At 40.8% G+C, this 19,706-nt stretch overlaps 1 protein-coding gene across 5 annotated transcripts in view; it reads right to left on the bottom strand.

Annotated features, from left to right (window-relative positions):
- The window catches only part of rnf14 (ring finger protein 14), a 43,658-nt gene that overhangs the window by 13,411 nt on the left and 10,541 nt on the right, over window positions 1-19,706 (bottom strand). For all 5 annotated transcript variants that reach the window (XM_060837316.1, XM_060837315.1, XM_060837317.1 and 2 more), the window contains 2 exons: window positions 8,180-8,698; window positions 963-1,191 (listed from right to left, as the gene is read on the bottom strand). In XM_060837316.1, the coding sequence (XP_060693299.1) occupies window positions 963-1,191; window positions 8,180-8,698 (748 nt within the window). The remainder of the gene's footprint in view (window positions 1-962; window positions 1,192-8,179; window positions 8,699-19,706) is intronic.

The following is a 19,706-nucleotide window of genomic DNA, read 5'->3' on the forward strand; positions in this document are numbered from 1 at the left end:
ATGGGGGAAGTGGCAGGGGGTTGTCTTGCATGCATGAGTGACTGTGATGTAAAACCCTGTATAAAGGGAGGACAGTTCCCTTGTTTGGAGAGCCTCACTTGACATGCTCCGCAAGCATCACGAAGAATGTTAAGAGATCCTCCAAAAATTTGTACTTGCTTAAATAAATGGTGGCTGTTCACAGTGGTTGACGTATTGCAGTTGCATCAAGTGTGTCAGACCGTCAAGAGAATCTAATACTTCCTATAGCAGGGAGACCAGAACTGAACGCAATATTCCAAAAGTGGCCTAACAATGTCCTGCACAGCCACAACATGACATCCCGACTCCTACACCTCAATGCACTACCAATAAAGGCAAGCATACCAAATTTAGATGGTGATACTCATAAAATCAAAGCTCATCTGCTCTTTCACACTTACTGTTTGTATCACTGATCTCATCATTGGAACAGGAATAGGCCATTCGGTAAATCAGGACATTAACACCAATCGATACAATTACAGCTGATCAAACACTTGCCTTTTACACAACCCATCCCCACAACCCATAGAACCATTCCAGAGATCAGTTCAGAGTCAACAATATCACTGTCAGTCTGGACACACATGTAGGACAGATTTCTTTCCTGAATGCATATTAGTTAATCAGATGGATTTTTACAACAATTGTTAAATGATCACCATTAGGCTAGCTTCAATGGCCACAGTTTCATTGAAATTTCATCATTCACCATGCTGGCATTCAAATCCATATTCCAGGAGCATTAGTCTGGATCTCTGGATTACTAGATTAGTGACAAAATACACCTCAACTGTCCTTTGAGCACATAAATCACCATCCATCACTTAAAACATTTTCAAATCAGTGAGTGTTCACATTTTAATCCAAATGAATTGGGATTCCAAAAGTGTAACATAACAATTACTTAAAAGATAAAATCAAGTGAAAATACTGCTTACCTGCTTTTAATCTACATGGAGAAATTCCATGATAAGCCATTTCACATAAAGCACAAAAAGCATAACGACATCCTGGACAAACGCCCATGGTGTTTCCAGGCTCAAGCATCACCACTGACTTGCAAACAGTACGAGGGCAATATACTACATCTGTCATTAGATCCAATGTAGACTGAAGGAGAAGGCGGTCATACCGTGCAAATATCTCCTCACTGACGAGATCTTTTACCTGTAATGATGCAGTACTTTCAAATGCTAAAATTTAAACTCCAGAAATTCAACTAAATCTAAATGGACAAATTTCATATTTTATTTTCTCAATTTAGAGAACTTCTGAAGTAGCTGTTAATTTCCCATCATTTTCTAGACCAGATTATTTGTCTAGTTATTTAAAAATTCTGCTAAAATGAAATTTTGAATGTGTTAATCAGTAATTCAAAATACACGCATTGTCGATCTACTGCTAATATTCCAATACAAGTGTAACAATCAGGCAGATTTGTGGCAGAGTGGCAGTGTTTCATCGTGGTAGAATAAAACACATTCTTCTTTGTAGCCTGATGTACTGAATGAAAGAGTACTTGACAAATGGTGATAAATGCAGAAAATTGGATAACTAAGAGCTGCACGGTGGCTCAGTGGTTAGCACTGCTGCCTCACAGCACCAGGGCCCCAGGTTTGATTCCAACCTCAGGCAACTGTCTGTGTGGAGTTTGCACATTCTCCCCGTGTCTGCATGGGTTTCGTCCAGGTGCTCTGGTTTCCTCCCACAGTCCAAAGATGTGGAGGGATATGGGCTGGGTACTGGCAGATGGGACTAGATGGGTTGGGATATCTGGTCAGCATGGACGGGTTTGACCGAAGGGTCTGTTTCCATGCTGCATATCTCTATGATTATGTGCAGGTCAAATGAATTGGCCATGCTAAGTTGCCCATACTGCTAGATGCATGAGTCAGAGGGAAATGGGTCGAGATGGATTACTCTTTGGAGGGTCGGTGTGGACTGGTTGGGCCGAAGGGCTTGTTTCCACACTGTAGGTAATCTAATCTGGACAAATATATTCACATTAATATAATGAAGTTAAAATTTTGTCAGTAAGCAGAGCCAACGATCAGGTGATTGTGCGCTCAGTCTAAGTATTGCCCAGCCTATTTGCTTGCTAACTTGCCCAAAGGTCTTGTTACCTGCCCAGAATACACAATAATCTGTCTGGTTGATCAAACTCTGTTAGAAATCATATTTAATTGAAATTTCCTAAGATTTGTCAGTCAGTACAACTATGCTTGCAGGTTCACAAATACCGTTCAGAAATAGAGCTGGGAGTCAGATAAGGAAGTTGATCCAATAGCAAAGAATAAAATACTTAGGGCAGCATAAGAATTAAGCAAGGAGTTGAAGAGAAGGGAACCAAAGATTGTATAAGGACCTGCAACATGAAGTCATATAAGAGTAGTGGTACAAAGCTGGACAAAAAGAAAAAAAAGCTTGGAAAATTGGACTTCAGCACAGGATTAGGCCATGCTGCTCCACCATTCGATGAGATCATGGCTGTGGTTTCAACACCAACTTCTTGTTTATTTCCCATAACACAGAGGATGTGGTGACTGTGTCAAATTCCGTGAAGAGAAAGTGCCAATATGACACCCCTATTCAAAAAAGGAGGCAGCAAAATGTGGGAACTACAGGCCAATTTGCCCAACATCTTTGTTGGAAAAATGTTAGAATCCATTAGATAGTAGCAGCACATTTGGAAAGTTATAATCTAATCGAATTGGCATGGCTTCATGAAAGGAAAATTGTACCTAACTTATTACTGTTTTTCAAGGAAGTCTCAATCAGAGTGGACAGAAGGGAACCAGTGGATGTGTTGCATTTGCTCTTCCAGAATATGTTTGACAATGTACCTCACAAAAAAGGTTAAACAGCCCATGGTGTTGAAGCTAGCATGGAGAGAGAAAATTGGCTAATAGAAGGGACAACTGGGTGGTGATGAGAGATTATTTTTCAAGTTGGCAACCTGCAACTAATACGGTTCCACAGGGATCAGTGTTGAGACCACAATAGTTTTTAATAGATATGTAAGACTTGGAAAAAGGAAGCAAATGTACTGTAGACAAATTTGTAGACAACAAATTGGGGAATAGAAATAATTTATAGAGAGATATTAATAGGTTAAGTGAGCAAAACGTTGGCAAATGGCATATAAATGTAGGAAAGTGTGAAGTTGCTTGTTTTGGAAGGGGGAACAAAAGAACAGGGTATTATCTAAATGAAGTAAAACTGCAGAAAGTTGCAACATAAAGGAAGTTGGAATAAAAAAACTAACACATAAGTACCTCAGATAATCAGGAAGGAAGACGGAATGTTGACCCTTATTTCAAGGCAATTGGAGTATCAAAATAAACAAGTCCTACTGCAACTGTATAAGGGCCTGGTAAGACCACATTTGGAGTAATGTGAACAGTTTTGGCCCCCTGATTCAATAAAGATCCTGCTTTATTGGAGGCAGTTCAGAACAGATTCATGAGGATGATTCCCAGTATGGAGGGTATGTCTAATGAGGTAAAGCTAAACAGGTTTGAACTCAATTCACTGGAGTTCAGAAGAATGAGGAGATCCTGTTGAAATACACAGGATTCTTAGGATGCATTCCCTAATGGGAGATCTTACGACCAGAGGGCATAGTTACAGAATAAAGGTGCACCAATAAAAGACATAGATAAGGTGGAATTTCTTTTCTCAGAGATTGAGTGTCTTCAGAGCTTTTGACAGAGAACTATATATTGAAGGCTGAGAAGGATTCTTGATCAGTAGGGAAAGAAGGGTTACTGAGAGAAGGGCACAAAATTGTCCAAAGTAGCATTGGATCAGCCACGATCCTATTAAATGATGGAACAGGCTCATGGTGCCAAATGCACCACTCCTATTGCTACTTCTTATTGTCTCAGGTCAAGAAGACAATACTGAGAATGTATGGCAAGAGTCACAATGGATGTGATAAAATGATTTCTAACTTTTGCCCAAGTTGATTTTGGTGCTAGGAACAGGTAAAAGTTGAACTGAAGACATGTAAACAAGGTTAAGAAATGTGTTGGGAAGTAAAAATATGCTTAAGTAACTTGGAAAGTATAGTGAAGATTCAGGTGAAGATGATATATAGGAATCTAAGTGAAACCATTTTCTAAACAACATCATATTCATAATTCACTTTACTTGCATATTTCTATATTAGTAAAAACAAATTACAAGCAATTTCAGTACTCTGAAAAATGCTGTCTCTGTTGTGTCTATGTATCTTTAACACATCGGGCTTGCAGGAAAGTGAGATAAATGTGGTATCATATAATCTCTAAACTGCCATTCTTACATTAATATGTTTAATTCGAGAAAACCTATTGGGAACTTACAGCTTGCTGACTTGTTTACTTGTTAATTGATAATACCTTTGGAAGCCCATTAACTCATTTTAAACACCAGAAGTGCTGCTTATGTAAATGCTTTTGGTTTTAAATGTTTTTGGATTTTTAAATCCCCTGACTTTAGTACAAAACAGCATCTCTATTTCTACCCGATCAAGCTTCATAATCTTGAATGCAATGCAGTTTATACTTTAGTGAAAACAGTCAACACAATTTGCCTTCTCCATCACTTTGTTTCTGACTAACTTGGAGTGCTGGACCTGACTGATTAAAGAGAGATAGGTTGTGGATGTTCAATCTATTCACGGTAAGAGAGAGGCACTCATGTGAGCTCTGGAGTAGATCACAATGCCAGAGCAGCAATTGGTCATATTTCACATCAGAGAGGAATAGGGGTTTCTGGATTATACTCTCCAGAATGTGTTGGCCAAGTTGAGCATTAAACATTCAGAATATAGCTCAATGACATCCAAAAAAATAACAGGAAAGAGACAGGACTCAAAAATAAGGGAACTCCCAACTTTAGAAAGTACATAGCACTGGACAAGTATGAGGTGGATAGCAACAGTAATCAAGAGAACAGCAACCAATAATAGTCAGATAAATTTTGATATCTATGTTCAGAGTGTCACATCTTATGTTTGGTTCCTTAGTGCGATAGCGCAACATGTTATGGAACAGGTTGAAAACTCTGGAAAGGGTTACAGCAACCAAAACTAATGAAGTAAATTTACGATAGTGCACAGATGGTTAAGAACTTGAGCCAGGACTTGAGTAAAAAGAACTCAAGCACAATTGAAATGTGGAGCTTATTTAACGAACAGCTACTGTGCGTCCTTGATAAGAATGTACCTGTCAGGCAAGGAGGAAGTGGTCGAGTGAGGGAGCCGTGGTTTATGAAGGAAGTTTAATCTCTTGTCAAGAGGAGGATGATGACTTATGTTAGGATGAGGTGTGAAGGCTCAGTTAGGACGCTTGAGAGCTACAAGCTAGCCAGGAAAGACCTAAAGACAGAACTAAGAAGAGCCGGGGGGGGGGGAATGAAAAGTTGCTGGCAGATAGAATCAAGGAAAGCTCTGAAGCTTTCAATAGGTATATCAGGAATAGAAGAATGACTAGAATAAGATTAGGGATAATCAAGGACAGTAGTGGGAAGTTGTGCGTGGAATCCAAGGAGATACGAGAAGCACTGAATGAGTATTTTTCGTCAGTAATCACACTGGAAAAAAATTAATGTTGTTGAGGAGAATACTGAGATACAGGCTAGTAGACAAAATGAGATTGAGGTTCACAAGGAAGTGGTGTAAGCAATTCTGGAAAGTGTGAAAATAGATAAGCCCCCTGGGCTGGATGGGATTTATCCTAGAATTCTCTGGGAAGCCAGAGAGGAGACTGCAGAGACTTTGGCTATGATCTTTATGTCATCATTGTTTACAGGAATTGTACCAGAAGACTGGAGGACAGCAAATGTTGTCCCCTTGTTCAAGAAAGGGAGCAGAAACAACCTTAGTAATCATAGACTAATCAGCCTTACATCAGTTGTGGGTAAAGTGTTGGAAAAGGTTAGAAAAGAGATAGGATTTACAACTTATTCCTTTCTGGATAATTAATTAGGGATAGTCAATACAGTTTTGTGAAGGGTAGATCGTGCCTCACCTTTGAGAAGTTGACCAATCAGACGGATGAGTAAAGCAGTTGGTGTGGTGTACACAGATTTCAGTAAGGCGTTTGGCAAGGTTCCCCATGGGAAGCTTTTGCACAAAATATGGACTCATAGGATTGAGGGTGATTTGGAACAGAAATAGAGGGCAGTTTGGAACAGGAATTGGGTAGTGACAGAGGGTGGCGGTTGAGGGGAAATGTTCAGCTTGGAGTTCAGTTATTAGTGGTGTTCCATAAGGTCTACTTTGGGACCACTGCTGTTTGTCATTTTTATAATTGACCGGGATGAGGGTGTAGAAGGGTGGGTTAGTAAATGTGCTGATGACATTAAGGTCAATGGAATTGTGGACAGCAATGAAGGATGTTGCATGTTTCAGAGGGACATAGATAAGCTGCAGAGCTGGACTGCGAGGTGGCAAATGGAGTTCAATGTGGAAAAGTGAGAGGTAATTCACTTTGGAAGGAGCAATGGGAATAAGGAGTATTGGGCTAATTCTAAAATTCTTGGTCGTGTAGATGAGCAGAGAGATCTTGGTGTTCATGTACATAGATTCTTGAAAGTCGTCACCCAGATTGACAGGGTTGTTACAAGGCATATGGTGTGTTAGCTTTTATTGGTAGAGGGATTGAATTTCAGAGCCACGAGGTCATGTCACAGCTGTACAAAACTCTGGCATGGCTACACTTGGGAGTGTTGCGTACAGTTCTGGTCACCACATTATAGGGAGAATGTGGAAGCTTTGGAAAGGGTTCAGTGATTGTTTACTAGGATGTTGCCTGGTGTGGAGGGAAGGTCTTAAGAGGAAAGGCTGAAGGACGTGAGGCTGTTTTCATTAGAGAGAAGGTGGAGAAGTGACTTAATTGAGACACAAGATAATCAGAGGGTTAGATGACAGCCTGTTTCCTCGGACAATGACAGCTAGCATAAGGGGACATAGCTTTTAATTGAGGGGTGAAAGATGTCAGAGCTGGTTTCTTTATTCATAGTAGTAGCATGTGGAACATTATGGCTGCAATCGTAGTATAATCACCAAATTTAAGGACATTTAAATGATGACTGGATAAACCTATGGATGAAAATGGAGTAGTGAAGGATAGATAGACTTAAGATTGGTTTCACAGGTCGGCGTAATATTGAGGGCCGAAGGGACTGTACTGTGCTGAAATGTTCTATCACTCAACGGTGATAATCTCTTGACTGTTCCTTAGGCCATGGACAAGTTAAGGAAAAGAAGTTTAGAAAAGTCAACACTGGCTCCAGAGCTGGTCAAACATAGGAAAGATTGATGTTCACACAGACATTTTTTGACACACAGTATGCCCATTCAAGAAAAGATGATTGTCACCTGAAATTAAATGACACCTTTCTATTATCCTTACAGAGAAGGTAAATAGGTGTGAAGGGGTAAATTTAAACTAATAATTGCAGAAAAATGAAGAATTAAGCTTGAAAATGAGGGAGAAAAAAAAAGTGTAGTTAATGGGAAGTGGTATCAAAAAAAGTTAAAGCAGCAAACCAGGAAGAACTGAATCTGGACTGAGCTATGAATGGACAGGACTACTACTAGAATCTTGTTCACAAACCAAGAAAAGAACTTCAATAGAATCTGGAAAATGCAATGCTCAGGAAACTCCCCAAGCCACCCACTCAATGCTGGAGATTCCAGAACTCTCCATACACTGTACATTTTCAAATTTTTCCACCATTACTTTCTGTATGGCATGAAACCATTTGTCCTATCACCTAGTAACTAAGGATTATTTTCATAATCTCTTTGTAGTTCTGTACTGGATTACTTAATAGCACAAAATTCTCATACCAACAAATCTGTAGCCAACTTCTTATTCCATCAAGTGCAAATTCATGACATAGTTTAAAAGATGTTGTGTGCAATAATGGACGTTGTAGATAAAGCATAATGGCTGGAATACAATAGTTAGAAACGTGTGTAAGAAGTATAAACACACAATGAGTTTTAGAGCAGCTGTGGATTAGTCCGGTTTGGTCAATTTTTAGGGTAACTTATTAACATCCTGACAAACAGTAGTTTCATGCTGGTATGATAGTGTGTTTATCCTGTAGAAATAAATTAAACAGCAAGTAATTATAAAGCTTAAAATTCAAAAAATCTTACTTGAGCAGGTGTGGCAACGGAAGTACACTTTGGCTCAGGACAGTTAAGGCACTGAACATTCCCATCACGGATTTGAATCTCAAAGTATTCTTTCAAACAGGCCTTGCAATATACATGGCTACACTCCTTAAAGTGCATGCAGTGAATACCCAGCTTTTCACAAAAGCATACGCTGCAGGTGAAAATCTTGCCATCAAAGACTTTTTGTTTCTGACTCTGATCAAAGTCCAAAATTTCACGTAAAACACAAGCACATGACTCCACATCCTGAACAGCTCTCGGGTCTAGCGGAAAGTCTTGCAAGTTCTTCAGTTTGTCCTCTGATCCAAATTCGTTATGCTTATTGTTAGAAAAAGTATTTTCAGAATTCTCTTCAATGTTCCTTTTGATTTCTAATGGAGACTCAATTTGCAAAAAGGAGAGCGTCTCTTCTTTTAAGAACTGCATCCATGAAAATAATACTACACAATTATCATTTTCTTTCCAAATTCTATCCAGGCAAGAACAAAGTGCAGAGAGCTGTTGGGAGACAATTAAGCAGGTTAAGCAACACAGGGAAAAAAAACAAGGACCAAAATTTGAGGTAGCAGAGAAGGAAGGCACTCACTGCTTGCCTCAAACATGAACTGCTAACAAAGTCTATGCCTTTCCTGAGGGCAATTTAAATCTGGCACCATGACAAAAGGAAATCTCTTGGCGTGTAGTAAAAGTAACGCCTACAAGTAGGTAGGCAAGCAATCACTGAAGCATTCACAAACAGCAATCCAGGCAGTTAAAAGCATTTTAAGTCCTTGACACTTAATTTACATTTCTAGATAAATAGAAAAAAGTCAAGGTGACAATTAGATTTTGAAACTAAAATAAGAACGCAAGAAATTGGAGTTCAAACAAACTAATGGTCCTTACAGGCTGCTCCAACTTTCAAGATTAGAATCTGGAATTGAGCTGGCTAAAACCATTCATATTTCCTTACCCCCTTAGCAGCCAAAAATCTATGCACTTCTATTTTGAATAGTTCCATAGCTTTCTAAGCAAGGAGAAAATTTTCTTCATCTCAGCTTTAAAGTATTAACTCCTTGTCCTAACATGTTCTAATACGGTACAGGTTACCACTCAAGAGGGGGCAGTAAGGAGGAATGTATCTGTTGGCTGATTTACATTGACATTCACAATTCTCCCTTTCACAGTCAGTTTATCATATCCCACATTAATCGTTATGGCCTGAACTCTGCTCTTTGGTCCACTATATCTCCAAAAATTTGATCTCTTTGATTAGATTAGATTACTTACAGTGTGGAAACAGGCCCTTCGGCCCAACAAGTCCACACCGACCCGCCGAAGCGCAACCCACCCATACATTTACCCCTTACCTAACACTACGGGCAATTTAGCATGGTCAATTCACCTGATCCGCACATCTTTGGACTGTGGGAGGAAACCGGAGCGCCCGGAGGAAACCCACGCAGACACGGGGAGAACGTGCAAACTCCACACCATCAGTCGCCCGAGTCAGTTTAAAATCCACAAGTCAGTTTAAAATCTCTCCAATACGTATCCTGGCCGGTTAGCTCAGTTGGTTAGAGCATGATGCCAATAATGCCAAGGTCGCGGGTTCGGTCCCCGTACAGGCCATTCCACTGTGGGCGGCACAGTGGTTAGCACTGCTGCCTCACAGCGCCAGAGACCTGGGTTCAATTTCCGCCTTGGGCAACTGTCTATGTGGAGTTTGCACATTCTCCCAGTGTCTGCGTGGGTTTCCACCGGGTGTTCTGGTTTCCTCCCACAGTCCAAAGATGTGCATGTTAGGTGAATTGGCCATGCTAAATTGCCCCATAGTGTTAGATGAAGAGGTAAATGTAGGGGAATGGCTCTGTGTGGGTTGCTCTTCGGAGGGTCGGTGTGGACTTGTCAGGCCGCAGGGCCTGTTTCCTCACTGTAAATTATGTAAACTAATCCTAGTTGTGCAATTTGCAAGAACATTGGCCCTTGCATGTTCAGGTACAGACCCATTTACAAAGGTCCCACTTTCCCCAGGCCTAGTGCCAGTGCACCACAAACCAGAATCTATTTCTTCCATGTCAATTCTTAAACCACTTATTAAATTTTTTAATCTCTTATCCCAGATCCAATTTGCACATGGCTCACGTAATAATCCAGAGATTATGATCTTTGAAGTTCTGCTTAAGGGCTTTTGCCCGAAAAGTCGATCTTCCTGCTCCTAGGATGCTGCCTGACCTGCTGCGCTTTTCCAGGACCACACTAATCTTGACTACCCCTTCTTAAATATAATGTTTAGCTGTTCATTCTGATGATGCATAGCCATCTGGATCTCACCTGCATCATTGATAACTAGATGGATCACAATGACTTGATCTTTCCCCTCCCATTGCAAGTTCTTCTCGATTCCTGAGCAAATGCCCTAAATCCTGGCACTTGGAAGGCAGCACAGCCATTTGGGCTCATGCTCTTTGCAGAGAATGGTATCAATCCCCTTCACTACAATGGACAATTACCACGACAGTCTTTCTTACTGCCCCTCTTCATTGGCTTCCTGTACCACTGAGCCACGGTTAGTTAGCTCATCCATCCTGCAGTCCTCAGACTCATCCAAACAAGGTGAAAGAACCTCAAATTCACTGGCCAATTGTGAAGGCTAGGCTCCTCTGATCTGCTTAGTTGCAGTCACATGCTTTAGTCCCTGAACATTGACCAAAGCAAACAATCCAACCCTAAAAGGTGTGACTGTATCATGGTACAAAGAATTCAGGTAATTTCCTGCCTCCATGATATGTCGCAGTGATGGTGATTGAGCCTACAGTTATATCAAGTGGAGTTTGTCAAAATTCAAAACAGTAATTCTTGTAGGAGCACAGACAGGAGATTCTGCAGCTGTGAGCAAGAATTTAGGATGGTACGATGCCTACCAGATGCCAGAATCATCGATGTTTCAAAACGGTTGCAGCATGAAAAGCCACAAGTTGTTGTGCACATTGATAATTAGGGAAAAGGTTGAGGCTTTGCAGAGTGAATATAGGAAGTTAGATAGAAAGTTAAAAAACAGAACCTCAACAGTATTATCTCTGGATTATTCCAGGTGCCATGGTGAGAGTAGGATTAAGAAGATAGGGCAAATAAATCAATGGCTGAAGAGACAGGGCAGTGGGCAAGGATTTAGATTTTTGGATCATTGGGATCTCTTCTCGGACATAAAAGACCTGTTCAAAAGGGATGGGTTTCACCTGAACTGGAAGGGGACAAATATCCTGGGGATAAGATTTGGTAGTGATGTTCCGGAGCATTTAAACTAGTCTGGGGAAGGGGAGAGATCCTAAGCAGTAGTGAGGGTACAAAAACAGGCAAGGATGGCTCTGAATTTAAAAAAAAGAGCAAGTTAATTAGAAAATAGCAAGGCAGATGAACTCAGGATATGTATGGCAACATGGGATTGGGACATCATAGCTATTACAGAAACAGGCTGAAAAAGAGGGACAGAACTGGCAGCCCAGTGTCCCAGGGTTTAGATGCTATGGGAAGGATAGAAAGGGGAGGAGGAGGAGTGTTGTTTTTGACTAAAGAAAACCATTACTTCTGTACTGAGAATGGATTTTTCTGAGGGATTGTCCAGTTAAGCTGTAAGAGTGCAAATCAGAATGAAGAAGGGGATGATCACATTGACAGGATTGTACTATGGGCACCCCACAATATTCAGAGAAAATTTGAGGAACAAATATGTAAGAATAATAGGTAGGGGATTTTAACTTTCCAAACAGACTGGGTCTGCAGTGTTAAGGGCTTGGTTGGTGAGGAATGTTAACAGTGTTCAAAAAAATTTCTTTATCAATATGTAGATGTAGCTACCAGGGCAGCAGCAAAATTTGACCTTGTTAGGAAATATGAAAGGGCAAATGTTTTGCAGGTGAGCACTTTGGGACCAGTGATCATAATTCTACTCATTTTAAAATCATTATGGAAAAGGATAGACCTTCCATGAAAGTTAAAGTTCCTAATTGGAGTAAAGCAAATTTTGATATTATGAGACAGAAACTTTCAAGAGGAGACAGTGAGGACTCCAGATGCTAGAGATCAGTGTCGAAAGTGTGGTATTAGAAAAACACAGCAAGTCAGACAGCATCTAAGGAACAGGAAAATCAGCCCGAAACATCAATTCTCCTGTTCCTCAGATGGTGCCTTACCCACTGTGGTTTTCCAGCAGAAACTTTCAAGAGTTGATTGGAGTAGACTGTTTGCAGGTAAAGGAATGACAGACAAGTGGGAGACTTTCAAAAAAGTGAGATAACAAGAGTTCAGAGGCGTTATGCTCTTGTTAAGAGTGAAGAATTAGGCTGGTAAGAGTAGGAAAATGTGGATGAATAAAGGTATTTAGGCTGTGGTCAAGAGTATAACAGGTTTAGAGGCATTCTTAAGAGGGAAATCAGAAGGTCAAAAAAGGGAAATGAGATAGCCTTGGCAGATTAAGGATAATCCAAAGAGATTCTATAAGTATATTAAGAACAACTATGGAAAGAATAGGGGCCTTTACAGATCAACGAGGATATCTATGTATGGAACCACAGAAGATAGGAGAGATACTAAACAACTATTTTGCATCTTTTTTACTGTGGAGAAAGAAATGGAGGCTAGGGAACTTGGGGAAATAAATACTGATGGCTTGAAAACAGTCCACATCACAGAAGAGGAAGAGCTGGAGGTCTTAAAAAAAGAAAGATGGATATAACTCCAGGACCTGATCAAGTGTATCCCAGGATATTTAGGAATTTGGAGAAGAAATGTCAGGGCCCCGAACAGAGATATTTGTATCATCTACAGCCACAGGTGTACTGGAGGATGGCTAATATTCTGCCTTGATTTAAGAAAGACTGTAAGGAGAAGCCTGGGAACCAAAGACCTGTGGTGGGTAGGTTGTTGGGGGGGCTTCCGAGAGATAGGATTTATATGGATTAGAACATAGAACAATACAGCACAGAACAGGCCCTTCGGCCCGCGATGTCGTGCCGAACATTTGTCCTAGATTAAGCACCTTTCCACGTACCTATCCAATTGCCGCTTAAAGGCCACTGATGATTCTGACTCTGCCACTCCCACAGGCAACGCATTCCATGCCCCCACCACTCTCTGGGTAAAGAGCGTACCCCTGACATCCCTCCTATACCTTCCAACCTTCACCTTAAATTTATGTCCCCTTGTAACATTCTGTTGTACCCAGGGAAAAAGTCTCTGACTGTCTACTCTATCTATTCCCCTGATCATCTTATAAACCTCTATTAAGTCACCCCTCATCCTTCGCCGTTCCAATGAGAAAAGGCCTAGCACTCTCAACCTATCCTCGTACGACCTATTCTCCATTCCAGGCAACAGCCTGGTAAATCTCTTCTGCACCCTCTCCAAAGCTTCCACATCTTTCCTAAAGTGAGGTGACCAGAACTGCACACAGTACTCCAAATGTGGCCTTACCAAGGTCCTGTACAGCTACAACATCACCTCACGATTCTTGAATTCAATCCCTCTGCTAATGAACGTTAATACACCATAGGCCTTCTTACAAGCTCTATCCACCTGAGTGGCAACTTTCAAAGAGCTATGAACATAGACCCCAAGATCCCTCTGCTCCTCCACCTTATTAAGAATCCTACCGTTAACCCTGTATTCCGCATTCTTGTTTGTCCTTCCAAAATGGACAACCTCACACTTGACAGAGTTGAACTCCATCTGCCATTCCTCAGCCCAGCTCTGCATCATATCGAAGTCCCTTTGCAGCCGACAACAGCCCTGCTCACTATCCACAACACCACCAATCTTGGTATCATCTGCAAATTTACTGACCCACCCTTCGACTCCCTCTTCCAAGTCATTAATAAACATTACAAACAGCAGAGGACCCAGAACTGATCCCTGCGGAACTCCACTTGTAACTGAGCTCCAGGCTGAATATTTACTATCTACCACCACTCTCTGACTTCGACCGGTTAGCCAGTTCTCTATCCAACTGGCCAAATTTCCCACTATCCCATGCCTCCTGACTTTCCGCATAAGCCTACCATGGGGGACCTTATCAAATGCTAAAATCTATGTACACTACATCCACTGCTCCAACCTCATCCACATGCTTGGTCACCTCCTCAAAGAATTCAACAAGACTTGTAAGGCAAGACCTACTCCTCACAAATCCGTGCTGGCTGTCCCTAATCAAGCCGTGTCTTTCCAGATACTCAAATCCTATCCCTCAGTACCCTTTCCATTACTTTGCCTATCACCGAAGTAAGACTAACTGGCCTGTAATTCCTGGGGTTATCCCTGTTCCTTTTTTGAACGGGGGCACAACATTCGCCACTCTCCAGTCCCCTGGTACCACCCCCATTGATAGTGAAGACGAAAAGATCATTGCCAACGGTTCTGCAATTTCCTCTCTTGCTTCCCACATAATCCTAGGATATATCCCGTCAGGCCCAGGGGAATTGTCTATCCTCAGGCAAGGAATGATTAGGGATAGTCAGCATGGCTTTGTGCTGGGAAATCATATCTCACAAACTTGATTAAGTTTTTTTGAGGATTGATGATAGTACAGCGGTAGGTGTTGCCTACAAGGACTTTAGCAAAGCTTTTGACATGGTTCCTCATGTAGACAAATCAGTCAAGTTAGATCACAATGGATTCAGGGACAGCTTACCAATTGGACACAAAATTGGCTTGACAGTAGGAGACAGAGGGTGGTGGTAGTGGGTTGTTTTTTGGACCAGAGGCCTGTGACCAGTGGGGTTCCACAGGGATTTGTACTGGGTTTTGTTTTGTTCGCCGTTTATATAAATGAATTGGATGAGAATTTAGGAGGCATGGCCAGTAAGTTTGCAGAAAATTTACCAAAATTGATAGTATAGTGCAAAGTAAAGAATGTCATCCAAGATTACACAGAAATCTTGACCAAAAAGGTCAATGGGCTGAGAAGTGGCAGATGGGAGTTTAATTTGGATAAGTACAAGGTATCGCATTTTGTTAAACCAACAAGGACAGGACTTAAAGAGTTAATTGTACAGCCCAGAGTAGTGTTGTTAAATGGAAACACCTAGGGGTTCAGGTACATAGCTCTTTGAAGGTTGCATCACAGGTAGCTAGGGTGGTTAAGATGACATTTAGCAAACTTCCCTTCATTGCTCAGAGTTTAGAGTTGGGACATCATGTTGAGGCTGTTCAGGATATTGGCGATGCCTCTTCTGGAGTACTGTGCACAGTTCTAGTCACCCTGTTTTAGGAAGGATATAATTAAATTGGAGAGGGTTCAGACAAGATTTACTCGAGGATGTTGCTGGTACTGAAGGATTTGAGCTATAAGGCAAGACTGGATAGGTTGGGATTTTTTTCACTTGAGTGTAGGAGGTTGAGGGGTGACCTTATAGAGGTGACCTTATAGAGGTTTATAAAATCACGAGGGGCATAGACAAGGTGAATAGTAAATGTCTTTTTCGGAGGGTCGGTGAGTTCAAAACTAAGCGGCATATTTTTAAGGTGAGAGGAGAAAGTTTAAAAAAGGTATCTGATGGGCAAATTTTTCACACAGAGGGTGGTTCGTGTGTAGAATAAGCTGCCTAAGGAAGTGGTAGATGCTGGTAGATTTACAACATCTAAAAGATATTTTGACAACTACATGAACAGAAATGGTTTAGAGGGATATGGGCTAAATGGAGACAAATGGGACTAGTTTAGTTTGGGAAGCTTGGTCAGCATCTGAATTGGACTGAAGGGTCTGCTTCCTTTATGACTCAATGACTCTATAATTGAGCCAAACTTGCTGGAAATTCAAACATCTGCCAGAGACAGCTTTGCTCTGGACCAAACTAGTATCCAAGAACTTCCAAATGCTGCGGATGTGATACATCATCTATCTCACTATGATATGTTTTGTTTTTCTTTTAAAAAAAGACCATTCATGCAGTGGGTGTCTTTGCCCACAAGGCAGCTAAGAATCGACCACATTGTCTTGAGACTGGAGTTATTTATAGGCCAGACTAGGTAAGGATTGCAATTTTCTTCCCTAATGGATATTAGTGAACCAGAAGGGTTTTTCAAAAATTGGTTTTGTGGTCATCATTGGACTCTTAATTCTAAATTTTTACCGAATTCAAATTTCATCATTTGCCATGGTAGAATTTGAACGTGGATCCCCAAAACATTAGCCTGGGTCTCTGGATTAATAGATTAGCAGTAATACCACTTGACCATCTGTTTGGTGCTAAGGAACAATATATTTACTTTATTCAGCACAATTATATACACCCTTTTTTATTCATTCATTTACCTTACTGTTCTAATATATGAAGCCTGAGAGATAAAATATACTTTAATCATTGACCAACCACTCACCAATTAACCAGCTTCTCCAGTAAGAGTCAACCAGCAAGAGTCAATTCCTCAAGGTTAATAAATTTTAGCTAAAACAAACAGACACCTCTTTCCCTTACTCCATTTAATTCTTGAAGTGCTTAACTCCTGCACTCTACTATTAAGTTACACTCAAGTATAGATTTTGGTGAATTCACAAGAGCTTACTTTCAGGGAGAAATTACTGCAGAAGCTAGAATCATACTGAATAAAAAAAAATGCCTAAAATCACAAATGGGTTAGGCAGCATCCGTGAAGAGGGGGCAAATTAACGTTTCAAGAGTAATCTAAATTCGAAACATTAGCTTGCTCACTCTCCACAGATGCTGCCTGACCTGCTGTGATTTCCAACAATTTTTATTCAGAATGCTTTCACTCATCATTAGATCTGTTTGGGGATTACACAAACTTCAACATGGAAATGGGCTGTTTATCTTTCAATGGGTAGCACTTCAGGTCTCAAAAGACATCCCACTATCATACAAGTTACAAACCCTCAAACTGCATTCACTAACTTTAAAAATACTGTGGGTGAAAGTCTCTCCTGCTTGGTCATAAATCATGTTTAAAAAGGTGAAGTTGATCCTGCTGATCATACCTGTAAGGGTGGAGAGTCGGATTCAAGAGGAACCAACAAAAGACAATCAGACATTACCTGTGGAAAGCTGATCAGAAGCTTTGTGGGACTGCTATTCTGGACAACTTTTTCAAATATTGAGAACATGCTAGATGTGGTCAATAACTTCCTTCTGTACTGGAACATTCTATTCTATGACTCTCATTCTAACCTCCTGGAAATACTTTTCCTCATCTGCTCTGTTCTATTCAGGCATAACTTTAAACATTACGATCAAATCATCCCTCTTCAACTGAAAACATGCTAAGTGGTATTCTGACAGAAATACTGCCTTCTACTCTTCCTCAGAACTTTAAAAATGCATATTTTAGAATTTAAGAATCTCTACATTTCACCTTCGTGCAAGAAATTTATGATTTACAGCACTAGCTATTATTTTAAAACCTCTGATATAAAGGTTTTGCTTGCCTTCTGTTTCTGAAATTTTCTCCTTTCACCCCCTCCCAAAGCTAATGACTCCTATTTAGCCACAATTCCATTGTTTATGACTCTCTCATGTCCAATCTTAACATAGAAGGCTAAAACTAGTTTTTCTGCAGTCTACTTCGTACTCACAGAGGTAGGAGAGTAAAAATAATTACTCGTGTCTTTTTCTACTCAAACTAATGTTCAAAGATTAAAGAAAAATAGGAGCAGAGAATGATGCAGCTGTACGGACATTAGTTAGGCCACTTTTGGGAATATGGTGTGCAATTCTGGTCTCCTTCCTATCGGAAGAATGTTATGGAACTTGAAAGGGTTCAGAAAAGATTTTTTTTTAGATTAGACTACTTACAGTGTGGAAACAGGCCCTTCAGGCCAAGTCCACACCGACCCGCTGAAGTGCAACCCACCCAGACCCATTCCCCTACATTTACCCCTTCACCTAACACTATGGGCAATTTAGCATGGCCAATCCACCTAACCTGCACATTTTTGAATTGTGGGAGGAAACCCACGCAGTCATGGAGAGAATGTGCAAACTCCACACAGGTCGCTTGAGACAGGAATTGAACCCAGGTCTCTGGCACTGTGAGGCAACAGTGCTAATCACTGTGCCACCCATACAAGGATGTTGCCAGGGTTGGAGGAATTGAGCTATAGGGAGAGGGTGAACAGGCTATGACTGTTTTCCCTGGAGTATCAGAGGCTGAGGGGTGACCTTATAGAGAGGTTTATAAAATCATGAGGGGCATGGATAGGATAAATAGACAAACTCTTTTCCCTGAGGTCAGGGAATCCAGAACTAGAGGGCATTGGTTTAGGGTCAGAAGAGAAAAATATAAGAGAGACCTAAGGGGCAACATTTTTCACGAAGAGGGTGGTGCGTGTGTGGAATGAGCTGCCAGAGGAAGTGGTGGAGGCTGGTACAATTGCAACCCTTAAAAGGCATCTGGATAGGTATATGAATAGCAAGGGTTGGGAAGAGATATGGGCCAGGTGCTGGCAAGTGGGACTAGACTGGGTTAGGATATCTGGTTGGCATGGACCAAAGGGTCTGTTTCCGTGCTGTACATCTCTATGACTATTTCTCTCTATATAAACCAGAGAAGATTTAGTCAATTTTAGAAAGCTACCACCACCCTAACGCTGACCATTAATTCAATAGGAATTTGGAATTGCTCCAGTGGCTATCTTGGTTTACATGGCAAAGCAAACTGGGGGATCTGGGGAGCAAGGATGGAAGTAAACACTTTCTTCTGCCAGCAAAAAAGAGCAGAGCCTCAGAACAAAAAAATGAAAATACTAAAGAGGGTTAAATGTAAACTGTTAAACTTATTAACTTTAAGAGATTTATTTGCAGATCTTTACAAGCTGTGCTTCAGACAATTCTTTACTCAGTTCTAAATGGAATGTTTCAATGAGTCAATGATCAATTCTCAGGCACACAGATGACATCATCTATTGATTTTACAATCCCACGTGGTCCAAACATTCATACCAAAGCAGCACGATCATCATAATGGTGGCAATATATTCAGAAAGGAAACACCAATATTTCTCCAGAACATAAAAAAGTTCACAGAATTTTATAACAAAAATATTGGGGGAATCTTTTGACAATTAAAATGAACATTTCTCAGCATGCTTAACAAATTAATGCGCACACAAACAGAAATTTGGAATAGGAGTAGGCCGTTCGGCCTCTGGAGTTTACTGTGCCATTTGACAGGATCTGATTATGTTCTTTACTTTCTCTTTACCTCCATATCCTTCAAAACCCTTGAAAGTCAAGATTTATTTCACTCAGCCTCCACTACACTCTGGGAAGAAATGTCAGAGATTAACAACCCTCAAACGAAAAATCTCCCTATCTGCCTTAAATGGGAGGCACCTTACTCAAGTTGTTTTCCCTGGTTTTAGTGTCTCTCATAAGGACAAAAATCCTATCAGCACCCGCTCAGTCAATCCTCTCAGAATTGTACAAGTTTCAATAACATCACCTCTCATTCTTCTAAATATTCAAGTACACAGGCCCAACTGCCTAACCTTTCCTCATAAGGCAACCTCTTCATTGAA

This window comes from Hemiscyllium ocellatum, chromosome 16, assembly GCF_020745735.1.
Source record: "Hemiscyllium ocellatum isolate sHemOce1 chromosome 16, sHemOce1.pat.X.cur, whole genome shotgun sequence".
NCBI lineage: Eukaryota > Metazoa > Chordata > Chondrichthyes > Orectolobiformes > Hemiscylliidae > Hemiscyllium > Hemiscyllium ocellatum.